This window comes from Sesamum indicum, linkage group LG8 (assembly GCF_026168435.1).
Source record: "Sesamum indicum cultivar Baizhima isolate 11 linkage group LG8, ASM2616843v1, whole genome shotgun sequence".
NCBI lineage: Eukaryota > Viridiplantae > Streptophyta > Magnoliopsida > Lamiales > Pedaliaceae > Sesamum > Sesamum indicum.
The window spans coordinates 31,943,485-31,965,922 of NC_142664.1; the positions used below are offsets into that span (position 1 = coordinate 31,943,485).

At 37.8% G+C, this 22,438-nt stretch overlaps 2 protein-coding genes across 3 annotated transcripts; both read left to right on the forward strand.

Annotated features, from left to right (window-relative positions):
• Nucleotides 1–6,127: 6,127 nt before the first annotated feature.
• Nucleotides 6,128–11,648, forward strand: ERS (glutamate tRNA synthetase). Its single transcript, XM_011090427.3, has 12 exons — nt 6,128–6,604; nt 6,767–6,888; nt 7,398–7,580; nt 8,638–8,756; nt 8,844–8,892; nt 9,049–9,150; nt 9,324–9,426; nt 9,534–9,597; nt 9,809–9,923; nt 10,214–10,314; nt 10,795–10,951; nt 11,028–11,648. Exons 1-12 carry the CDS (start codon nt 6,250–6,252, stop codon nt 11,262–11,264), a joined length of 1,707 nt encoding a protein of 568 aa, XP_011088729.1. The 5' UTR covers nt 6,128–6,249; the 3' UTR covers nt 11,265–11,648.
• A 458-nt stretch (nt 11,649–12,106) lies between these two features.
• On the forward strand, nt 12,107–22,041 carry LOC105169874 (brefeldin A-inhibited guanine nucleotide-exchange protein 1). Of its 2 annotated transcripts, XM_011090428.3 has the most exons (11): nt 12,107–13,458; nt 13,988–14,305; nt 15,577–15,904; nt 16,161–16,583; nt 17,345–17,634; nt 17,899–18,172; nt 18,446–18,936; nt 19,033–19,354; nt 19,851–20,211; nt 20,362–21,014; nt 21,346–22,041. In XM_011090428.3, exons 1-11 carry the CDS (start codon nt 12,476–12,478, stop codon nt 21,940–21,942), a joined length of 5,040 nt encoding a protein of 1,679 aa, XP_011088730.1. In that variant the 5' UTR covers nt 12,107–12,475; the 3' UTR covers nt 21,943–22,041. The 2 variants fall into 2 exon arrangements, with proteins under 2 accessions (XP_011088730.1, XP_020551290.1); XM_020695631.2 differs by lacking the exon at nt 12,107–13,458 and having other exon boundaries at nt 14,118–14,305; nt 15,567–15,904.
• The last annotated feature ends 397 nt before the right edge of the window (nt 22,042–22,438 follow it).

Consider the following 22,438-nt stretch of genomic DNA (forward strand, 5'->3'; position numbering starts at 1 on the left):
GAGGAGGACTTAGGTGCTTGCAAGAGACAAAGCTTACAAGTCCTTCAAAGAAGGATCAAAGTGCCTGCTTAAAGGAAGACTGGTGCGCCTGTGTAGAAGATAAGGCTTTTAATGAGAGGGATGCCTTCCTCACAAAATCATTACAAGCAAATATATGTTAACACGTTGAAGGGGGTAAAATAGATCTCCAAAATTATTAAAATAAAAAATACTCCTTAAGGGAAGCTGGTATGTTAACACGTTGAGGGGGATGCTTGCTTAGGAGCAAAGCTTATTCCGTGAAGGATGTCTGCTTGGGAGCAGGCTTATTTTTTGAGGGGGATGCCCCCTTGGTGCATGATTTTTTTGAGGAGGATGCCTGCCTCGAGGCGGGGCTTATTCTAGGCATCCGAGTGGAGTAGGTCTTCCTCCTCTTATTCCTTGCATTTTTCACCAAGGACAACATTCTTGTATTCCCTAGTCTCCTCTGTATTTTTCAGCTAGTGCTAGGAGATTATAAAAACTGCTAGGGGATTTCTTAGTTAAAGACTTGAAGAAATCCCCATCTTGTAATCCCTGCGTAAAATCACAAATTAGTATATTAGATGTTGCAGTAGAGACCTCTAGGGCCGCTAAATTAAAGCATTGAAGATACTCACTCAGTGATTCCCCTTCTCTTTATTGTAAAGAGAAAATACTCATGATCGTTTTTTGACATTGTTTACTACTAACAAACTGATGAAGAAATAAAGAGAGAGATTCTCCAAATGATTCGATGTATCCCGAAGGTAATTGATTGAACCACTGTTGGGCTGACCGTGTGAATATGGTTACAGCAATATGGCATTTGACCTCAGGGGTGTTGTAATGGTGGAGAAAGGCAACATTTTCAAAATAGGAGAGGTGCTCCTATGGATCCATGGTTCCATCGTACTCCGGCAGGTTGGGCTCCTTCTAGTTGAAGGGGAGTTCGTCTCCTATGGTCTCTTCATTGAAGGGGATACCCTGCTGCTTCTCCGATAGCGTTCCCATGATTTGGTACTAGATATTTTGGAGGCTTTTGTGCAGGCATTCCAGACGTGCAATCCACTGAGGGACGTCCAGTTGGATTTGCGAGGGGGGTCTCTGGTCACTTGCGACCGGCAGTGCTGGGTAAGGGATACCCTTTGGTTTCCTGCCTTAGGGCATCCATGTCAAATGGGGTTACTGTGTGGGTTAGGATTAGTGTCAACATATGCTCCTGTGTAGCCGTCGTGACCATCTGTTGTATAGTTCATAGGAGTCCTGTGGGGAGCTCCCCGAGGAGGTGTCTGAAGAGGGACTGTGTTGTGGAGGCCTAGTTAGTGGGTTAGTAGGTCTGGAGAGTCTTGGGACCACCGCTCCACTGGTGAGGATTGTCCTACTCATAGGGGATACCCTACTAGCAGGTGCCAGGGGGGTTTCCGCAACAACTTCCAAAGTCTGATTGTTGCTAGGTGCCTCCACAGTCTTCTGTTTGCTTGCAAGATTGCTGTAGATTTTCATGGTAACTCACTTCTTTAACTCAACTTTCCCACAAACAGCTCAAATGATACCTTTAGAAAACGCACGGGTCCAATGAATATGGACTATGTTAAAAGCTTGGGTCGAAGCGAATTCAAATCCTGAATGGGGGACCTGCAAAAAAGGCGTTAGCTCTCAAACGTCCAAGTTAGTATCTAATTTAGGGAAAAAATAATCGTGAGAAATAAAATATAATGAGAAATCGTGATAGAATAAACAATTTCGTGAGAGAAATCGTGCTAAAAGTGCAATTCGATTGCTAAAGCAAGAATACAGAGTGATTTTTCAGATTTTGGAGGGTGTCCCACTAAAGGGATTGAAAGTGTCCCTGTTGGTGAACTGAAGGTGTCCCTATTGGAGGACTGAAGGTGTCCCTCTTGTGAGGCTTAAAGGTGTCCCTCGCGTGGGGCTGAATGGTGTCCCTGTTGAGGGGTGCTAAAATGAGAAATTAAAATTATAACAAAAGCACGAGTTGAGAGTTGCAGCGAAATAACAAGACAGTTTCCAACTTCTTGAAGGTCTGTCTATTGGGGGGATGCTGCTTGTATTTATGGAGAAGGAGTCCCTCTTCGCAGGACTCTGTTTGTGAGCTGCATTTTCAAGAAAGAAGGCGAAAATTTGGGGATAAGGCACGATCTTTTCTCCTCCTTGACTTGGGCAGCACGTCTTTGGTTGGAAGATGACTCCTTTTACATGAGGACTTCTACATCTGCAGGGAATCTTTCTAGGTCAAGGAGTCCAACTTCTTATGGGCGCTTCCCTTTTCCTAGGCTGGCTTTGGAAGGTGGGTTTGAGTCCGATAGGCCTTGTACCAGGCTTTCTTCTTGGTCCGATCTTGGTGTATTGGGCTTTCCTTTTGGTTTGAGCCTAGTAATTTTTCAGTAGGCCGTCCTCATGATGTGGGCATCCTAGGATGTTACGGACCTCTCATTTCTTTTTTGTTTTCGATCGTTCAGACCTATTTGGGCCAACTTATTTTTATACACATTAAATTTGATCAATACATATAAATATAATCATTGTGGGATGAATGAGCTTTAATTTTTCAAATAAAAGAACACTTGCATAAATAAGTTAGAAAAAACAAAATATATATATATATATATAGCAAAATTATCTAAATAAAAAGGCTTCTAGATCAGTATATAAATAACAAATGAATATGTTATGATTTTTATTTAAACTTGTTTCTCCAATTTGATTCAAATGTTTTTTTTGGCCCCAAAGTATTCGTTATATTTACAAATGTTATGTTTATATGCCATCTGATCAAGTTAATATTTAAATAATGGATGAATAGCAATTTACCCTCGTAATATTGAAAATGAGCACATTATCTATTCATGAAAAAAATATAGCAATTTACCCTCATATACTTTTTAAAATAAAGCAAATTACCTCCTTATACAGGGAGGTAAATTGCTTCATTGTAAAAAACATAGGGAGGTAAATTGTTGTATTTTAAAAAATATAGGGATGTAAATCGCTATTTGTTTTTTCATAAGGGGGTAATTTGCTCATTTACGATATCAAAATGAGATTGCTTGCATTTTTTCCTTTAAATAATTATCAAATTATAAATACTTTTAACTAAAACTGGTTATAATTTTATATGGTAGGTGCCAATTGCAATTTAAAAAAAGGTGAGAGATTACAATATTTTTTTTTTATAAAAATAATGACAAGTTATATATGGATAATATGAAAAAAATCACCAATTAGTGAAATACCAATCCAGGAGCGTATAGAGTTGGAGTGCTTTTTTAAGACTGTCTAACCGCTTTTTTTTTTAACTTCAAGCAGGGACAATTTAACACAAGCCTCTTTTAATGAAATAAGTTAAGATCTTTTTTTTTTTAAGTTATTAAACTCAAATATGGGGATTAAAATGAATTATGTCCTTATATTTGTTGGAAAAATAAAAAATTGTGCCGTGGAAAACCACTGTCTTGAAAGTGAAATTTCGATACTATCGTGGTGCAGATAGTATAAATCGATCGCTTCTCAAGGTTAACACAGCTATTACTTTCTTACACACGCACTCGTGGAAGAAAGCTTGAAACAACGAACAAAATTAACACTCAGGAGTGAAAGAGGAGGAAAGAGCTAGAAGAGAAGAGCCTCTCGATTTTTGGTGTGTATGAAATGCATAGGGGTTGAGCCTATTTATAGATCTGTAATGTTTGAGAAAGTTGGACTCTCTACCAACTTTTATAGATGTGTAATGTTTGAGAAAGTTGGACTCTCTACCAACTACAAAAAATTGCCAACGGATATGTTTGTTAAAATATGCACAATATTTGGCTAAAAATGAGTAAGAGATTTTTAATCATTTCCAACATACTTTCCAATGAGTAAGGGAATAGTGAGAGTGATAGTAAGAAATACAACCAAAATAGGACAAAACAATGCACAAATATTCCCAGATAGGGTACTAAGGGTAACTTGATTAATCAACTTAAGAAGAAGAAATATATCAGAACTGTGACGAATGGTTACCCAGACGAACTGAAGTAGGAACAACGGATTAGGCCACAATCTCCAAATAGGAACTCCTAGTTCACCACAATTATTGAGCTAAGAAAGAATACTATCTCATTTTTACTGAATTTGGTGGATTGGAACTGAAAGTTAACACATCATCTCAAAAGTGATTGATATATTTTCATCACATGATCAGAATCAACTACAGCTACTATACATTCATCTTCAACACAACACACTGATATCAAGATTTGAAATTTTGAAAAAGTTCCAACTTCTGTCAAAGGAACGTTCTTGGAAGAAGATATAATGAATTTAATCAATAAAATCAACAAAAACTTGCTCAAATATGACAACCAAAACCGAGGTAATAACCAAGCTTAGATTGGCTATAAACTTTAAAAAGGCCACAAGTTACAATTACAATGCTTTTTTCCTCACTTCTTCCGGCCTGCATCATCATTTCCTAATGCAAAATGTATGTAATTAAAGCTGTAATTCAATTTCAATACTTTTTGTGCCAAGATACTGTTTGTCAAATTTAAACTGATCAAACAGATTATTATAAGTAACTTAGTCTTAAACACCAGCAATCTTCTCCGGAACCAATTATCCATATTCAAAAGCAAATTCACTGTTTTATCACGTTAAGACCAAATTACATGCTACCATACCCAAAAACCTGAACCCCCACCAAGCCCAACCACGAACAAGAAATAGGACGAAAATACAGCAATCAGCCATCTACAGAAGCAAACATATGGAAAAGGCTAAAGTCCGCACATCAAAACTTAAAAATTCACAAAATAGAAAATTCCAAAGATGTTGGAAAAGAAGGAATCTGTTGTTGATGTACTTGATAATATGATTTCGCTTTCAACTGTTGAAAAAAATGAAAGACTGTGTCGTGAAAAACCACTGCCTTGAAAGTAAAATTTCGATACTATCATGGTGCCATTAGTATAAATCGATCGCTCCCCAAGGTTAACACAGTTATTACTTTTTTACACGCACACTCGTGGAAGAAAACTTGAAACAACGAACAAAATTAACACTTAGGAGTGAAAAAAGAGGAAAGAGCTAGAAGAGAAGAGGCTCAATTTTTGGTGTGTATGAAATGCATAGGGGCTGGGGCTAGTTATAGATGTGTAATGCTTGAGAAAGTTGGAATCTCTACCTACTACAAAAAAATTACCGATGGATATGTTTGTTAAATTATGCACAATATTTGGCTAAAAATGAGTAAGAGATTTAGTCATTTCCAACAATATTGACACCTACGATTTAAAAAAAAAAAAAAAACTAATACAATATAAAGAGTGAAGCAAGTGATAAACATGCGTGAAAAATAAAAAGTAGAGCAAGTGATAAACATGCATGCAAAACATGAAATAAAAGTAATAGTAGATTGATGATTAAAAAATAACGATGATCATTTGAAAGAAATAAATAATTATATTGCTATAGATATTTAAGGTTTGATATTATCATGTTTTTTTAACTTACATCTATGAGTGGGATGTGCTTTTTTTTTAATACTAGTACCATAAATACGAATATTAATCGATTATAATCATGAATTCATCGAAAAGTTACTTGAACCTCCCTTATACAATTTATTCTTTATAGAAAAAAATATTTTAATTTTAAGATTTTATCTTGTCAACCTTATATTAAAAAAGAAAACGCATCTTATTAAAGGTTTGTGTATTAATAAGTTACCTTGGTAGTTTATATAAAAAAAAAATATTTTAAGAGAATTCAAGTAGTTTTTCTAAAAAATAAATACAAAAGGAAACTAATAATAACATGAATAACGAAATGGATTATTACGTAAAATCTCAAACTATATACTCACCAAAAATCAAATGAAATATTTTAGAAGAGCATATCTGTTTAATATCTCAGTATTTGATATGTTAATCAATATTTTTATGGCACCGGAAAATTTGTGAATTTATTAACTACTTCAACACAAAGTAATAAAATACTCCTTAAAAATGAATTCAGTATATAAATTCAAAAAACAATGAAGAACAAACTTATTCTTGTGTAACGATTATAGGAAACCCCATCAGCAGCCTTGCGTTGAGCAGAAAACTCAAATGGGCTCAAGCTCCGAAACAGGCCCACCCACCCACCCCACGCCAACTCCGGACGAACCTCATCTTCTCAGCTGCTCCACTTTCTTTCTGCCCAAGGAAAAAGAAGAAGAAATCATTCCACCCCATTTCCTCCCTCGAAATGGGTTGTCTAGTTGGGGCGCCAGCTCTTGGAATCAAGGTTCTGGGAGTTCCAGAGATGGCTCCGTCGATGCTGCTTTTCCGTGGCAGAGTGTTTCGAAGCTTTAGAGTTTCAGCATCATCCTCGTCGCCGCACTCGTCCACAGAGTCAATTCGAGTGCGCTTCGCACCTTCTCCTACCGGGAATCTCCATGTCGGGGGTGCGCGCACTGCACTCTTCAACTACTTGTTCGCCAGGTCTAAAGGCGGCAAATTTGTGCTCCGAATTGAAGACACCGACTTAGAAAGATCCACTAAGGAGTCAGAAGACGCTTTGCTTCGTGATCTTTCCTGGCTTGGTCTAGATTGGGATGAAGGTTGCCCCTCCCTTCTTTTAGTCTTCCATCGCATATCAAACAATTGAAATAGTTTTTTGTTTAACCCGATAGTTGTTGAGATTTGCTTCTATTTTGCTATCTATCAGGGTTATTTAGTTGTTCACATTTTTACTATTTAAGTGTCATGGGATTGATATATAGGCCCCGGTGTTGGTGGGGATTATGGTCCCTACCGGCAGTCTGAAAGAAACGCCCTTTACAAGCAGTATGCCGAGAAACTCCTGCAAGCTGGTCATGTTTATCGCTGTTTCTGCTCAAACGAGGTAATCTTAGCCTTCTCTTTTGATTGTTTAATTTTCAAAGCACTTCCCTTTTCTCTTTTCCAACTATAAATCGTAAGGTGCTTGAATCATTCTGTATTCTGCCAGGGAATGTAGTGACATGCATCGCTAGCAACGAGTGAGGTCTACCATGTTTGCCTTATTGATGTTTAGTTTTTCAGTAGTTTTATGCCAAGTTTCTAGTAGCACATGACAGTTGTTGATTTAGTATACTCCATTTCTGGAAAGTAAAGTACACTCTTGAGTCTCACTTCATGACTCTTAGTTATCCCTGTACACTCATCAGAGCCTCTGGTTTCCATGCTTTTGAATTTATTGTAGTTGTACAGATCACTTACTGAGTGCCACTGCAAGCCCATATTAAATCTTATAACATCCTTTTGAATTGGTTTATTGTTCAATCTTATTTCATAGGTCCTTCTTACGTTTTGTCTTTCAGACTGATCATTTTTCTTGTATTTGGTGGGCTAAATCTATAACCATTGTGCCAGGAGCTGGAAAAGATGAAGGAGATTGCGAAACTGAAGCAGCTCCCTCCTGTGTACAGTGGCAAGTGGGCCAATGCAACAGAGATGGAAGTGCAAGAGGAGCTGGAAAAAGGGACACCTTATACTTATCGATTTAGAGTTCCTACGACAGGAAGTTTGACAATCCACGATCTCATCCGTGGTGAGGTATACACTTATCAATGTTAGCTCAGCTAGTGGTCCAGTGCGTGTAATATTGTGTTCATAAGCCGAAGCTATCTTCTTCTGGAGATAAGCATGCATGTTGTAACAGAAAATAATTTAGGCAGACCCAAATAGGTCATAGATAAGCCAGGGTGCGAAGCTGGATTAGAACATTTATCTTTTGCAGATTCAGAGAAGTCCCTTTGCAAACTTTCAAAGTGCATCCAGGTAGTGCCTGCTACTGTGAAGAAGAATGGAAATAATGCCAATATTGTTTTTTGATAATCTGCAATTAAGTCTAGAAGGGGTGCCCTGAAACATTTGTTTTACTTTTCAGTGCTTGTATTATTTCTTATTTTTGATGTACAAAGGAATCAAACTACTGACTGTAGGGCCTGGCTAAGGAGAATTTTTCCTGGATCTTAAATTTTGTTATGACCGAAATTAGTAAAGAACATCAATGACTTTCCAAATTCGGAATAAACACATATAAGATTAACACTTCAGTTAGTAGTATAATAGAGACATAGATGGGGTATCTATATATACTTTTGAAATGAATCTTGCCAATTAGTAGAAGCATTTTGAAACAAGTACCTTGTATTAAACCTCCATTTTGTTGGATTATTTCAGCTGCCGGCGGTTGCAGGACAGTGGTCTGTTTTATCACTGGTTCTGCACATTAGATTTGTCTGAGTCACAGAAATGTGAAGTGATGTGAATTTTATATTTCCGTATTATTTCAAACTTGCATCCCCACAAAATGAGCTCACCTTTTTGTGAAGTTGGTACTGTATCTCAGGTATAAATAGTTGCCCCTTCCCACCAACAGAGAAATTTATGTTATACAAAATAATTTTAGATGGCTGTTGCAGTTGTGTCATAAGAATGGAAATTTGAGAATACATGAACTTCTGGAATCATGATAGTATGTTCATCATTAGCCTATGTAAGACTGGTTATTGAACGTATCAGCTACTTACTTTATATTTGTGCCTTGTTGCATAGGTATGCGTCCTACCTTTAATTTGGTGCTAACTTGCTTGATAGTGTTATGAAGGTAAGTTGGAGTTTTGACACACTCGGAGATTTTGTGATTATGAGAAGCAATGGGCAACCTGTTTACAATTTTTGTGTAACTGTCGATGATGCTACCATGGCTATATCACATGTTATAAGGTGAGTACAGTATGCTAATGCAAATGCTACTTACATTGTTGTTTTTCATTGTCTATGTTGGTGTTGTAACTGGAATTTGTATAGCAGAGCAGAGGAACACTTGCCAAATACTTTGAGGCAAGCTTTGATATATAAGGTAACACTGGTATCTGTTTTCTGTTTATTTTATTCTTTTCATTGTTCTGTGAAGTTGGATGTAGTTTATTGGTTGAGTAGAAAATTCTAATCTTCAAGATATATCTCTTGGCACGTGGATAAGCCTAATAAAACTAGAAATATTTTCTGAAACCAGGCTCTGGGATTCCCAATGCCTAGATTTGCACATGTTTCTTTGATTCTTGCACCTGATAGGAGCAAACTGTCAAAACGGCATGGGGCAACTTCAGTGGGTCAGGTAAACGATTATTGCATTATCTGTTTTATTTTTCCCCAGTTTGGATAGACTTGTTCAACCATCAATCTGTAACTGAGTTTCAATGAACACAATTACTTTTTGTCATTTTGCTGTTCATTTTACGTACTCTTTTTCCCTGGATTCACATCTATGCATTGAAACTTTCCTGATAGTTCAAGGAGATGGGTTTTCTGCCTCAAGCAATGGTGAACTATCTCGCATTATTGGGCTGGGGTGATGGTACCGAGAATGAATTTTTTACCCTTGACCAGCTTGGTTAGTTAGTCTCCCTATGGAAGACTTGTTTATGTGATGTTTCTTGCAATTTAAGTGCTTTAAAGTCATCATTGTCATGATATCAAAACTTCCAACTTGTTTTGCAGTTGATAAGTTCAAAATTGAGCGTGTCAATAAAAGTGGAGCTGTTTTTGATTCTGCCAAGTTAAGGTAATTGTGGATCTCTTAGCCAAGATATACTGAATAGTTTGTTGTATCTTGTGCGTAGAATATAACTATTAGCATCTTTGTGGAATTGCTGGTTATGTTTGCTGTAACCTTTATGTTAGTAATCTCATTTGTTGTATTCTTTCAAATGATTGTTAATATCAGTGGATTCTTTTTGCTGGTTCCCTCAAATTGTACTTCGTGATAATGCAAGGTGGATGAATGGACAACATTTGAGATCCCTTCCATCAGAAGAACTAACCAAGCTTATTGGTGAGCGTTGGAAAAGCACTGGCATGGTCATGGAGTCAGAGGGGAGCTTTATACAAGTATAGCTTGCTTTTCCATCTTATTTCATAAACCACCACTTTTCTCGGTAACACCGTCTAGATGGTCCTATATGTCATGCCTCATATTAGAAATTTGATTTGGGCATGCTTCAAGTTTCCAGAAGAGAGATGATTTCTTTGAGCTTGTATAGTATTCTTCCCATCTTAAGTGGCTGACTACATGACAATGACCATTATCAAATCATTCATATAAAACTCTTGTAATAATTTGTCTTTCTATTGCAATTTGGTAATGATGGTAATATGCCGTCATCAATTCCTATGACCAGGAGGCTGTCCAGCTGCTGAAGGATGGGATTGACTTGATAACAGATGCTGACAATGCTCTTTCAAGCCTACTGTCGTATCCCTTATATTCAACACTCTCCAGGTACTTTGAAATCCATGATAGACAGTTGCTTGTTTGTTTTGGATCATATCAGTTGTCTCACTTTTAGTTCCTTTGATTTGAGATTTTAAAGTTCCTTTATGAAAAGTAAGATCATCTTTGGAGCCATTTTACGGTGGTTTAGAGGAAATTTATTCAGGGTGTTGTATAGGGCAATCAGTAACATGCATTTATATTGAACAAATCATGCAAAATAGTGCTGTTATAACCTAAATTTTCAGAAAATTTTTTAAAGCAAATGCTCCTGCACAGCATATATCACACTGCTTTAATGGAGTATTCTATAGATCAGAACATTGATTGGTTGGTTGGTACAGTGGCTTTATGGAAAGCATGCTCTTTAGCTAGTCATGGTAATCAAGCTTATACTACTGATAAAGATAGAACAGAAACCGTGGTGATTATTTGTGCCGTTAAGGGATAAATGATACGGTATAAAGAATTGTCCTCGATTGATTACAGTCCGGAAGGTAAGCCTGTATTAGAAGATAAGTTGTCAGAAGTCGCTGCGAATTTGCTAGCTGCATATGACAGTGGAGACTTAAGTAGTGCACTTGAAGAAGGTAGTGCTGGGTGGCAGAAGTGGGTGAAGAGCTTTGGCAAATCACTGAAACGCAAGGTTGGTTTTCTTGACGAAAGATTAAACTTATTTTTCTTTGTATATCTATTTGTATTCATTGCAGTTTGCAATCCAGGGAAAATCTCTCTTCATGCCTCTTCGAGTTTTGCTGACGGGAAAGCTCCATGGTCCTGATATGGGAGCAGGTTTACTTCTGGTCTATAAAGCTGGAAGATGTGGAGTGGTAGCACCTAGATCTGGGTTTGTTACATTGGATGAGAGGTTCAAAATGCTTCGAGAAATCGAATGGGAATCGTTTGGTAAGGATAATCCTGCCGTGGAGTCTGCTGAAGCTGTTCCTGTGTCTAATTGAAATTGGCCTGCCTTTGTCATGCTTTCCTCCCTTCTCACTCCCTTTCCCAGTGGGAAGTAATGGATAAGATGGTTTTGCCTCAATTGCCTTTTACAGAAGCAGGTGGTAGAGTTGCGTGTCTCCATGTTTAGAGCAGTTGGAGATCTGTAGCCTAGATTTCGATAGTGGGTTCCGTTTTCGGGAGAAATGGGGATCTTTACTTGTATAAATATTTTGTGATCCGAAATCCGTTGAGCAGCATTTTAATTTTACGGAAATGTACGCAATACTTGTTTGCTATCATTCTTGTTACTGAGAATGTAACCAATTCCTGCCCTATGTTTGGGCTTCTTTTTAGGTTGTATTGGAATATTATGTTTTATGGAAAATGGTGCTTTTTGGAAATTAATTAGCAATTAGCATGGATGCTTGGATTTATTTCCAAAATTGTTAAAGATTGTGTGCAATTGTGCGCGTGTGCGTCGAGTATTGTGGTTGCATGCATGCGATCATTTTTCTCTTTTTTTTTTTTATTCCAAAAAATGTTGTGTATTTTTAATAAAAGTGAAATTTATTTATTATACGAAAATAAATATTAAAGATACTCACATGAGTTTATTTATAATTATATAATATTTGATGAATCCTTATTCTGGAAGTACTGGTATCGTATGTTATTTTAGCCATGCAGTTAGCCATGCAATGTTACAATTTCTTAATAATTCAAACGTTGAAGGCGTATTTTTGGTAATTTGAGAGATGACTTGAGATGGTCAAGGTGAAATTCGGTCTTATTTATTTAACTGTGCCTTGTTTTGGCATTTGGCCTTTGTTCCGTTGGTGATGAATAAAAATAACAATAATATATTTGTTACTTTAAAAAGGAAAAGGAGGAGGAGGTGGAGGAGGAGATGTTGCATGCAAATAAAGCAAACCGCCGGATCCGTAATTTTCTTGTTACAAGTCTGTCGCCAGCCACCGCTTTCCACTGCCTCTGCCACTGCCACTGATAGAGGTGGTGATGTTTAATATCCACCACATTCCATTTCAAACATTGATTGCTGTTAGGTCCTTCTTCCTCTTTTCTTTGTCCTCTTAATAATAATTAAAGAGACCACCAAAAACACAACACCACTAATTTGTAATATCACAAGCCGGCGAAGCCCGCCAGCCAGCCAGCGACGAATGGAGGGAGGGCTGCAGTAGATATATAGATATTATATAGATATTCGATGTCAACGTCGCAAACCCTCGGTGGGGCTTCCCGCTGTGGTTGGGTGCTTGGTCCTTCCCTTGACAAGATCATCAAAAATGTAGCCTGGAGGAAACATTCCCATCTCGTTTCCGCCTGTAAATCTGTCCTCGACAAGCTCGAGTCTTTGACCGATGATGCCTCCGATCCCGGCTCTTGCTCCCCACTCTACGGCCTCTCTTCTTCCGATGCTGACTTCTTGCTTCAGCCCCTCATTATGGCCCTCGAATCCCGCTCCCCTAAGGTTGTGGAGCCTGCCCTCGATTGTGCCTTCCGACTCTTTTCTTTCGGCATCATCCGCGGATGTGAGATCCAAGAAAGCTCTTCTCTTATTTACCGCCTCGTTGACACCGTTTGCAAATGCTCCAATCTCGGCGACGAGGCCATTGAGCTAGCTGTGCTCGAGGTCCTTCTTTCAGCTGTCCGATCGCCCTCCGTCTACATCCGGGGTGATTGCCTTGTATACATTGTCAAAACCTGCTACAACATTTACCTGGGTGGCAAAAGTGGCACCCTTCAGATCTGTGCTAAGTCTGTTCTTGCACAGATGGTGATCATTATTTTCACCAGGGTCGAGCAGAATTCCATGCTTGCTGAGTTCAAGAATGTTGTTGTATTTGAGTTGCTGGAGTTTGCTGATAGGAACCTGAACGAAGGAAGTTCTATACACTTCTCTCAGAATTTCATTAATGAGATCGTGGACGCTAAGCAGAGCCCTCCTGATTCAAAACATTCATATGATGAAAGGAAAAATCAATCTGTTAATGTTTCTCGTTTTAGTGGTCAGAGTGATCTTAGAGAAGATGGTTTTACGCTCTACAAGAATTTATGCAAATTATCTATGAAATTTTCATCACAGGAGCATTCTGATGATCGGATCCTTTCGAGGGGGAAAGTTCTCTCCTTGGAGCTTCTAAACGTCATCATGGCCAACGCAGGTCCAGTCTGGCACACCAATGAGAGGCAAGTTCTCAGTTGTACAAATTTCTGCTGTCTGCAGTTGAATCAACCAGTGGAACTTACATTGAACCATGTCATGTATGTGCTGAATTTAATCAAGTACAATCTCTTGACCAACAATAACTAAAGGAATCAAGAATTAGCTAATAATAAACAGGGAAAACTCTAAGTATGTCCAATTACCTTTCAGACTGTGGAAGGAAAGATTCTCCTGAAAAAAGAATGAGATTTCACCCGGTTAAGGTTATGGGATCATGAGGTGTTAATATCAAGGGGAAGCAAGCTTTTGGCTCACCTCTAGTTGTCATACTCTGGCTTTATAGTTTTGAGGTGAAGACAATGGCTATTCAGCTTAAGTATACATACCTAATATGTGCTGCACTATATAAATCTTAAACTGAAATGCCTCTCTTTAGGAAATAGTAGAATCATTAAATTGTTTAGTTTCGCCATAATCATTTTCATGATCTTTTACCCGTACATACGTAGAGCTGATATTTCTGAATAGCTAATGTGTTTGTTTTCTTAACAGGTTTCTTAATGTACTCAAGCAGTACCTATGCTTGTCACTGATGAAGAACAGTGCAGTATCAGTGATGACTATTTTTCAACTTCTTTGTTCAATATTTTTCAACTTAGTCTCAAAATTTAGATCTGGATTGAAATCAGAGATTGCAACATTTTTTCCCATGCTAATAATTCGTGTATTGGAGAATGTGCTTCAACCTAGTTTCTTGCAGAAGATGACTGTTCTGAGTTTAGTGGAGAAGATCTCTCAGGATCCTCAGATCGTCATTGATATCTTTGTCAACTATGACTGTGATGTGGAGGCTCCAAATCTATATGAAAGGTAACAAGGATTAGGTTTTCTTATTTTTCCTTTTCCTTGGATACCTTTTCTCTGTGTTCATTACAATTGGATGCTAATCAGCTTATCAAAGGGTTCTTTCGAATATTAGAATCGTACACTTTATACATTTTAAGTACCTTGCAATGATGTAGTATCTTACAGAAAATGACGCAAGAATCCATTGTAAAGAAATAAGGAGATCTTTCATATTAGTAATATATGCGGAAAAAATCATAGGAAATCTCTGGATGGAGGCTTCAAACAAATTTGAAGGTTAATAAGGGTTGGTTTCCCAGAAACTTTTCTCTTTTCCTACTTTTTCACCAAATGTACCGATTACAGTATCTTCATATTATTATCTTAGGACACTAGATTAGATATCCATACCTTGTGTATAGTTCTACCATTGGAATGACTTCACTTATCTCTATTGGCCTCTTCATATGAATTATCAATTTTATTTTTGCTTGAGAAAATCTTTAAATACAAAATTTGTCTTGATTAGTTTTCACGGGGATACAAGTTTCTCTACATATAAAGTTGGTTTATTCACCTTTTCTTGTTTTCTCATTTTCAAAACTGATTAGAAATCCATGGTAGGAATGAAACCCTGAATTCAAAACTTTACTGCACAATCTTTCTCATGATTCTATCTACTTATACTAGGCCATTGTGGTTTAATAAATTTTACATCAAATCTGACAGAGATGCGCTCATTTTTGTTGCCAAAAATCAAAGAAGGAAAAAAGAGGAGGATAAAGAATCTATCTCCCAGCATCTTGTTCTCAGTTGTCATAGCACTCCATCAATTGAATCTGACTGGTGAATTCAATATTCATAGAGTCAGAATACTAAATAATGTCTAGGAATTTATTCAGGAAATCCATAAAAAATATAGCCTTAAAGAAAGTTTGATAATCTAATATTCATGCTGAAACTCGAGTGACATTATTTGGCATATAAGACTGTAAACTATACCATGTCCATCATTGACCACTAAAATAACTCTAGTTGTGATTGTAGCCTTAATTCATTGGTGCTCTTAGTGGAACTGCGAAGTTATTGAAGTATCTTAGATTTTCCCTGAATTTTTCTTTTTTTACTTTCAAGAAGCAACAAGTTTGTGACTCTAATAAGCTTTGTTGTCTTTCTCCGCTTGCACTCCTTCATATTCAACAATAATCAGTTCCTGTGCTTATTTCTATTTCCAAAGTTTTTGCTTTGTTCTAAAGTTGTATTAAGACTACCTTAATTCCCTCAGATATTTGCAGGATTGTCAATGGCCTTCTGAAAACTGCTCTAGGTCCACCTCCTGGTTCTACCACATCGTTGTCTCCAGCTCAAGACACAACAGTACGTCATGAATCAGTAAAGTGTCTTGTTATAATCATCAAGTCATTGGGAACATGGATGGACCAGCAGCTGAAAGTTGAACGCTCGAATCCTCCAAAATTTTCCAATGATGAAAACTTGACAGAAAATATGAACCTCAGCGAAGATGCAAATTTTTCTGATTGTGAGCTGCCCTCAGAAGCAAATTCTGAATTTACTGATGCTGCAACATTGGAGCAGCATAGAGCTTATAAATTAGAAATTCAGGTTTGCTTATGCACACATTTTTAAGCAATGTAGCTGTGCCATCAAGATTTTGTTACACCATCAATTGCCTTCTTGACTGGTAAACTTACCTTCAGGATATTATTGTGTCATGAATGTAGTAAGAATATACTATGTTCTCTGAGTGCTAATGCAGTAATACTGTAGTCTGTAATCTTGGTGCCACAAAAAGTGCTACTTTCTAAGTTTCAGAATGATCTGGTATACTGTAGTGACTGTGTTCATTGAATAAATGCAGAAAGGTATTGCACTATTCAATACAAAACCTTCCAAGGGAATTGAGTTCTTAATTAGCACCAAAAGAGTTGGCAGCTCTCCTGAAGAAGTGGCTTATTTTCTCAAAACTATTGCTGGGCTGAACAAAAGTATGATGGGTGATTATTTTGGTGAAAGAGAGGAATTCCCCATGAAAGTTATGCATGCGTATGTAGATTCATTCAACTTTGATAAAATGGGCTTTGGTGAAGCAATCAGATCCCTATTAAGAGGGTTTAGGTTACCTGGAGAAGCAGAAAAAATCGACCGCATCATGGAAAAATTTGCTGAACGCTATTGTAAATGCAATCCAAGCTCATTCAGCAGTGCAGATACAGCCTATGTCCTTGCCTACTCAGTGCTAGTGCTTAACATGGATGCTCACTATATTATGGTAAAAAATAAGGTGTGTTTTTGGACTTCACATCTTCTATCTAAAACTGTGATTATTCTCTTTTGCTATGTCACTTTGTTTTATCTAGTTCCTTATCAATTTCTGGGAGGAAAAAACAAATGCAGTTAATATTGATAATGTGCTGATGAAATATTTCTAAGAGCCTGATGGAGAGATAATGTTTTTCATGCCTCTAAAGCTTGCATAGAGATAAATATACATGTAAGACCGGACCTGGATATCCTTGAGAGTGTAACTGTTGCTATACTCACCATTTCATTTGCTTCATTGTCTATATGCCATGTCCTTTTAATGTTTTTCATTTACTTCAAATCTCCGACTACCATTGACTGTGATTGGATTGCAAATTGGAAATCAATGTGTTGATAGTGAAATTACCTATTTTTTCTCTCCCCCTTATTTACTAGCACATCATAGCTGTTATCATTAACTTAATGCATAATCTTGTCTCTGGAAGCATGTTATTATTTGCAGTTTAAGCCTTCAAATAATGAAGTCTGATGAATCCATGTCCAAATAGCATAGGTTGGATCTGATGCATATTTTCTCAACTGATCTCCTTGTAAATTGGGAAAGATTGAAACTGAAAATTGTTCAAGTAGGACCGTTATTTATTTCCTCTTTTTCTTATGATGCTATGTTTATTTTCTTATGTTATGCTAATATTGCTTTGCTAGTTTAGTCTTAAACCATGATAAGGTTGAATTTAACACCTTCTTTGACTTATATTGGGAATGGATTTGACTTTTAAGATGACCAAGGCTGATTTCATCCAAAATAATCGCGGCATCAATGATGGCAAGGACCTACCTGAAGATTATTTGGGTACTCTGTACGATGACATCGTGAATAATGAGATTAAGATGAGCGCAGAATCTTCTGCTCTACAAAGCAAACAGGGAAACAGCCTAAATGCACTGCTGGGCTTGGACGGTATATTCAATCTGGTCACAAAGCAGACAGAGGAAAAGCCGTTGGGGCCAAATGAATATCTAATAAGGCATATTCAGGAGCAGTTTAAGGATAAATCTTTAAAGCCAGAGTAAGATCAAGCTTCCAGAGAATTGCTTGGTTACAATGCTTTTTGCTGTTTTGAATGTTTTGTCTTTGGTTCCACTCTATAGAATGCCTATATGGAATATCTGTCAGTGGAAACTGGTAATCTGATGCAATGCAGGCAGTTATATCTAGATGATCCTACTCTTACTATCATATTTTTTGACATGGGGCTCTTGGTTGTTTATGATCTGTAATGTCAGTCCTTTTGCATACTTTTTTGCGACCTTCCTTCCTTTGCCAACTGCAGGGATATTTATTATGCTTTAGCTGATCCAACAATTTTGAGGTTTATGGTTGAAGTTTGCTGGGGCCCGATGCTTGCTGCATTCAGCGTAACTCTGGGCCAGACTGATGATAAGGAAGCTACTACTCAGTGCTTGCAGGGGTTCCGATATGCTGTGCATGTTACTGCTAGCATTGGCATGCAGACCCAGAGAGATGCTTTTGTTACTACTGTGGCTAAGTTTACTTACCTCCATTGTGCTGCAGATATGAAGCAAAAAAATGTTGATGCCGTTAAGGTACTTTCAGTTTTACTCTTCTTTGTAATTCGTAATATGCAGAAATATCACCCAATATATGCAGGTATGAGTTTTTCTTCTCCTGCTAAAATGGCATACCAAAATGATAAATTATTATCTAGAGCAGGATGTTCAGTTTCTCTTTCATATTTGAAGTTCTGAGTAGTTAGTGATGCTTATTTGGGGTGTTTATCGCAGTTATTTCTCTTTGAGATAATTATAGTTTTCCTCTCTTATAGAAATGATTGGGTAGACTTTCTGTTGTTTTGACAGGCTATTATATCAATTGCTATTGAAGATGGGAATTACCTTCAGGAAGCATGGGAACATATTTTAACATGTTTATCCCGATTTGAACAACTGCAGCTCTTGGGGGAAGGGGCACTTTCAGAATCATCCTCCCTTAATACACCTAATTCTGAAACCGAACTGAAATCCTCGAATTACCCTTCTTTGAAGAAAAAAGAAGCACTCCAGAATCCAACTGTAGTGGCAGTCATACGAGGGGGCTCTTATGATAGCACCTCTAGAGTCTACTCCTCTGGTCTTGTTACTCCAGAGCAGATGAATAACTTTATTTCAAACTTGCATTTGCTTGACCAAATTGGGAACTTTGAGTTGAATCACATTTTTGCTCATAGCCAAAGGTTAAACAATGAGGCAATTGTTCCTTTTGTGAAGGCACTCTGCAAAGTTTCCATGTTAGAATTGCAGTCTCCAACTGATCCACGTGTGTTTAGTCTCACAAAGATGGTGGAAGTTGCGTAAGAGTCTTTCCTTAATTTTAATTGATGATCCAATTCTTATAAATTATTGTTATGGGATGAGAAATACAACCAATTAATGCTTCTGTTTTTCAGGCACTACAACATGAATCGCATCAGACTAGTGTGGTCCCGTATATGGAGTGTCCTTTCAGAATTTCTTATAGCAGTTGGTTTGTCAGAAAATCTCTCTGTTGCAATCTTTGTTATGGACATGCTGCGACAGATTACTATGAAATTTCTAGAGCGAGAAGAACTGGCAAACTATAACTTCCAAAGTGAATTTTTGAGACCATTTGTGGTTGTGATCGAGAAAAGTACTTCCACAGAAATCAGAGAGTTAATAGTTCGTTGTATCTCACAAATGGTCTCCGGTCGGTTCAGTAACATAAAATCTGGATGGAAGAGTGTTTTCATGGTAATTTTTCCTTCTTTACGTTCTAGTACAATTTGTATCACCACAACTGAAATTGTTGCACTTAAAAATACTCATCAAGCTTTTTTTATTAGTATTGTAATTCACCCCATTTTGTCTTGTGATCTTGGAATTTGGTTGCTTTGTCTTTACTTTTCATGCTCTATTTTTCCTGTGCAATCACTTTTTCTTTACTTTTGTGCCGTATGTCCCAGCTTTATCATGATTCTCAGAAACCAAAGCCCAGGAAGTGCCATAACTTTTGTTTGAAAATCACATTCTAACCACCAGTGCTGCTGTATCTCGAAATCCTTATTGTCTAAGATTGCTGATTTTGCAGTAGAAGATATAGATTAGACCAGAAGCTGACTGATTGATAAAAGTCTCAATTCTGTTCACAATTTGCTTCGGTGTAGAACTGACTTTCTAGACCAGATCTCGACCATTTTCTGCTGGCTCTTCCAAATTTTGCCTTCAAATGTAGAATTTGCCATTGCAGGTTTTCACAGCTGCTGCAGCTGATGAAAGAAAGAGCACAGTCTTGATGGCCTTTGAAGCCATGGAAAAGATAGTGCGAGAATATTTTTCCTACATAACTGAGACGGAAACATTGACTTTTACCCATTGTGTCAGGTGCCTCATCACCTTCGCAAATAATAGATTCAACAGCGATGTTAGCCTCAATGCTATTGCTTTTGTTCGGTTCTGTGCTGTCAAACTTGCAGATGGTGGACTTGCTTGGAATGAGAAAAGCGAGGGTGATAGTTTAAACACTCCAACAGTGAAGGACAACGCTTTCGGTGGTCAAAAGTGCATTGATAAGGATGATCATACGCATTTCTGGTTTCCTTTGCTCTCAGGTATTTGATTGTAACTGAGAAACTTTGACTTTCAGATGGTGAGAGCTGTCTAATGTGTATCGTCTCTATTGTTACCACCTCTATAGGTTAGCTTCACTATCACCTCTATAGGTTAGCTTCTGAACATATTTTTCCTTTTAATTATTCCAGGGTTATCAAGATTGACATCGGATCCTAGACCACCTATTAGAAGATGTGCTATGGAAGTTCTCTTTAATATCTTGAAGGACCATGGCCACCTTTTTCCACAGCCATTCTGGGCCAGTGTTTTTGAATCTGCGATCTTCCCATTATTCAGTTTTACATGTAATATTGAAGAGCCTGAAAAAGATGATAATCACTATTCACCAGAGCCTGGATCCCAACTACCAGATGAGAGCCTTTGGGAGTCCGAAACCAATGCAGTGGCTGTAGAATGTCTCAGTGATCTATTTGTCCACTTCTTTGATTTGGTGAGGCCTCAACTGCGTCAAGTAGTATCTATATTAGTGCGATTCATAAGAAGTCCAGCCCAAGGTCCGTCGAGTGCTGGAACGGCTGCTTTGATCCGTTCAGCTGCTGAATTGAGAGGCAAACTTTCAGCAGAAGAATGGCTAGATATCTTTCTTTGTTTGGAGGAGGCTGCTAAATCCAGTTTGACTGGTTTGACAGAGCTCTTGAAAAGCATGAACCGCATTGAGGTGCCTGATTTTGCTTACCAGAATGATGTAGTGGACGATTTTGAGGATGAGAACCTGCAAACTGTGGCTTATATTGTTTCAAGGATGAAAAGCCATATAGCTGTGCAACTACTCATCATGCAGGTGCCGTATATCTTCCTCCCTTTTACAAGTGCACATTTCCCATCGTTATCATATGAATTGTCACTGCAGACAGTAACGTGTCCAACATGTTTTGAGTTGCAACCATATGGAGAAGGGAATAATCTGGGAATGATGAACTGTAGCACGACAATTTTTAATTACGAAGCCCATATGTATTCTAACTGTAGTATTTTAGATGGTCCAGATGTTACAATTTTTTATCATACCCTCAGACAGTTGTGCAAATTTCTTAATGGTAGTTGCTTAATCATCTTATTGGTTTGACTACTGCAATGAATCTCATTCTAGGCGTCTTTGTTGTTGCTCACAGGTAGTGGCTGATCTTTGCAAGATGCATGTGCAGTCTCTGTCCCTGGATACTTTCACTGTTATTCGTGAAATCTTTTTGTCCACTGCAAATCGCTCCAGTGAATTGAACTCTGAAACTAGTTTACTGCTGAAGATAGAGAAGACATGTTCCGTCCTAGAGATGTCAGAGCCACCCCTGATTCACTTCGAAAATGATTGTTACCAGAATTACTTGAACTTTTTGCATGATTTGCTCATGACCAATCCATCTATGTCCCAAGAAAATAACATAGAAGCAGAGCTTGTTACTGTTTGTGAGGAAGTGTTGCAGATATACCTAGATTGTGCTGGATTTGGACGGAAAGCCATCAGAGAACAAGGAGGTAGTACTCTTTCTTCTGGCTCGGTCAAAGAGGAAGAATTGGCAGCACGCACTCCTTTAGTTCTTTCAGTGATGAGGATTTTGGGTAGTCTAGAAAGAGGTTGTTTCAGGAGGTACATTTCACAGTTATTCCCGTCGTTAGTAGATCTTGTTCGGAGCGAGCACAGTTCATGGGAAGTGCAGGAAGTTCTAAGCAACATACTTGAATCATGTATTGGGCCATTAATAATGGAGTAGCTATTTTTTGTTCAATGTTGTACAGTGAATAAATTAACTCATTGGCACTTTACATTTAGTAATTACGAGCCGGGTGAATGGTACATCCCATTTTTGTTAGATCCCTATTTCTAGAGTTTACTGGTGAATCCAACTTGGAAAAAGTGTCAATTGTTCGTTATAGTTTCAGTTTTAGATCAACAATTTTTTGTTGTGCGTAATTATGAACAGAATTTACTTAACAAAATTGGTTCCTTCCTGTTGTAGCCATAATAATATGGGAGTTGGGAAGCAATCATGGTTTTCCACTCTCCCTTGGATCTATGAAAAAAACTTTTAGGTAAATAACAACAGCACCACCCGACATATACTGAAATTAGGTAAACTATCCTTCATTTTTTGATAATTATACAAATAATCACTGTCAGTCCAAAAAGTAGCCGACAGGGCTGGGGTGGAGGGGCCAAAGGGGTGAGGATGAGGGCGACGGTGACAACAGAGACTGCTCAATTTTGGG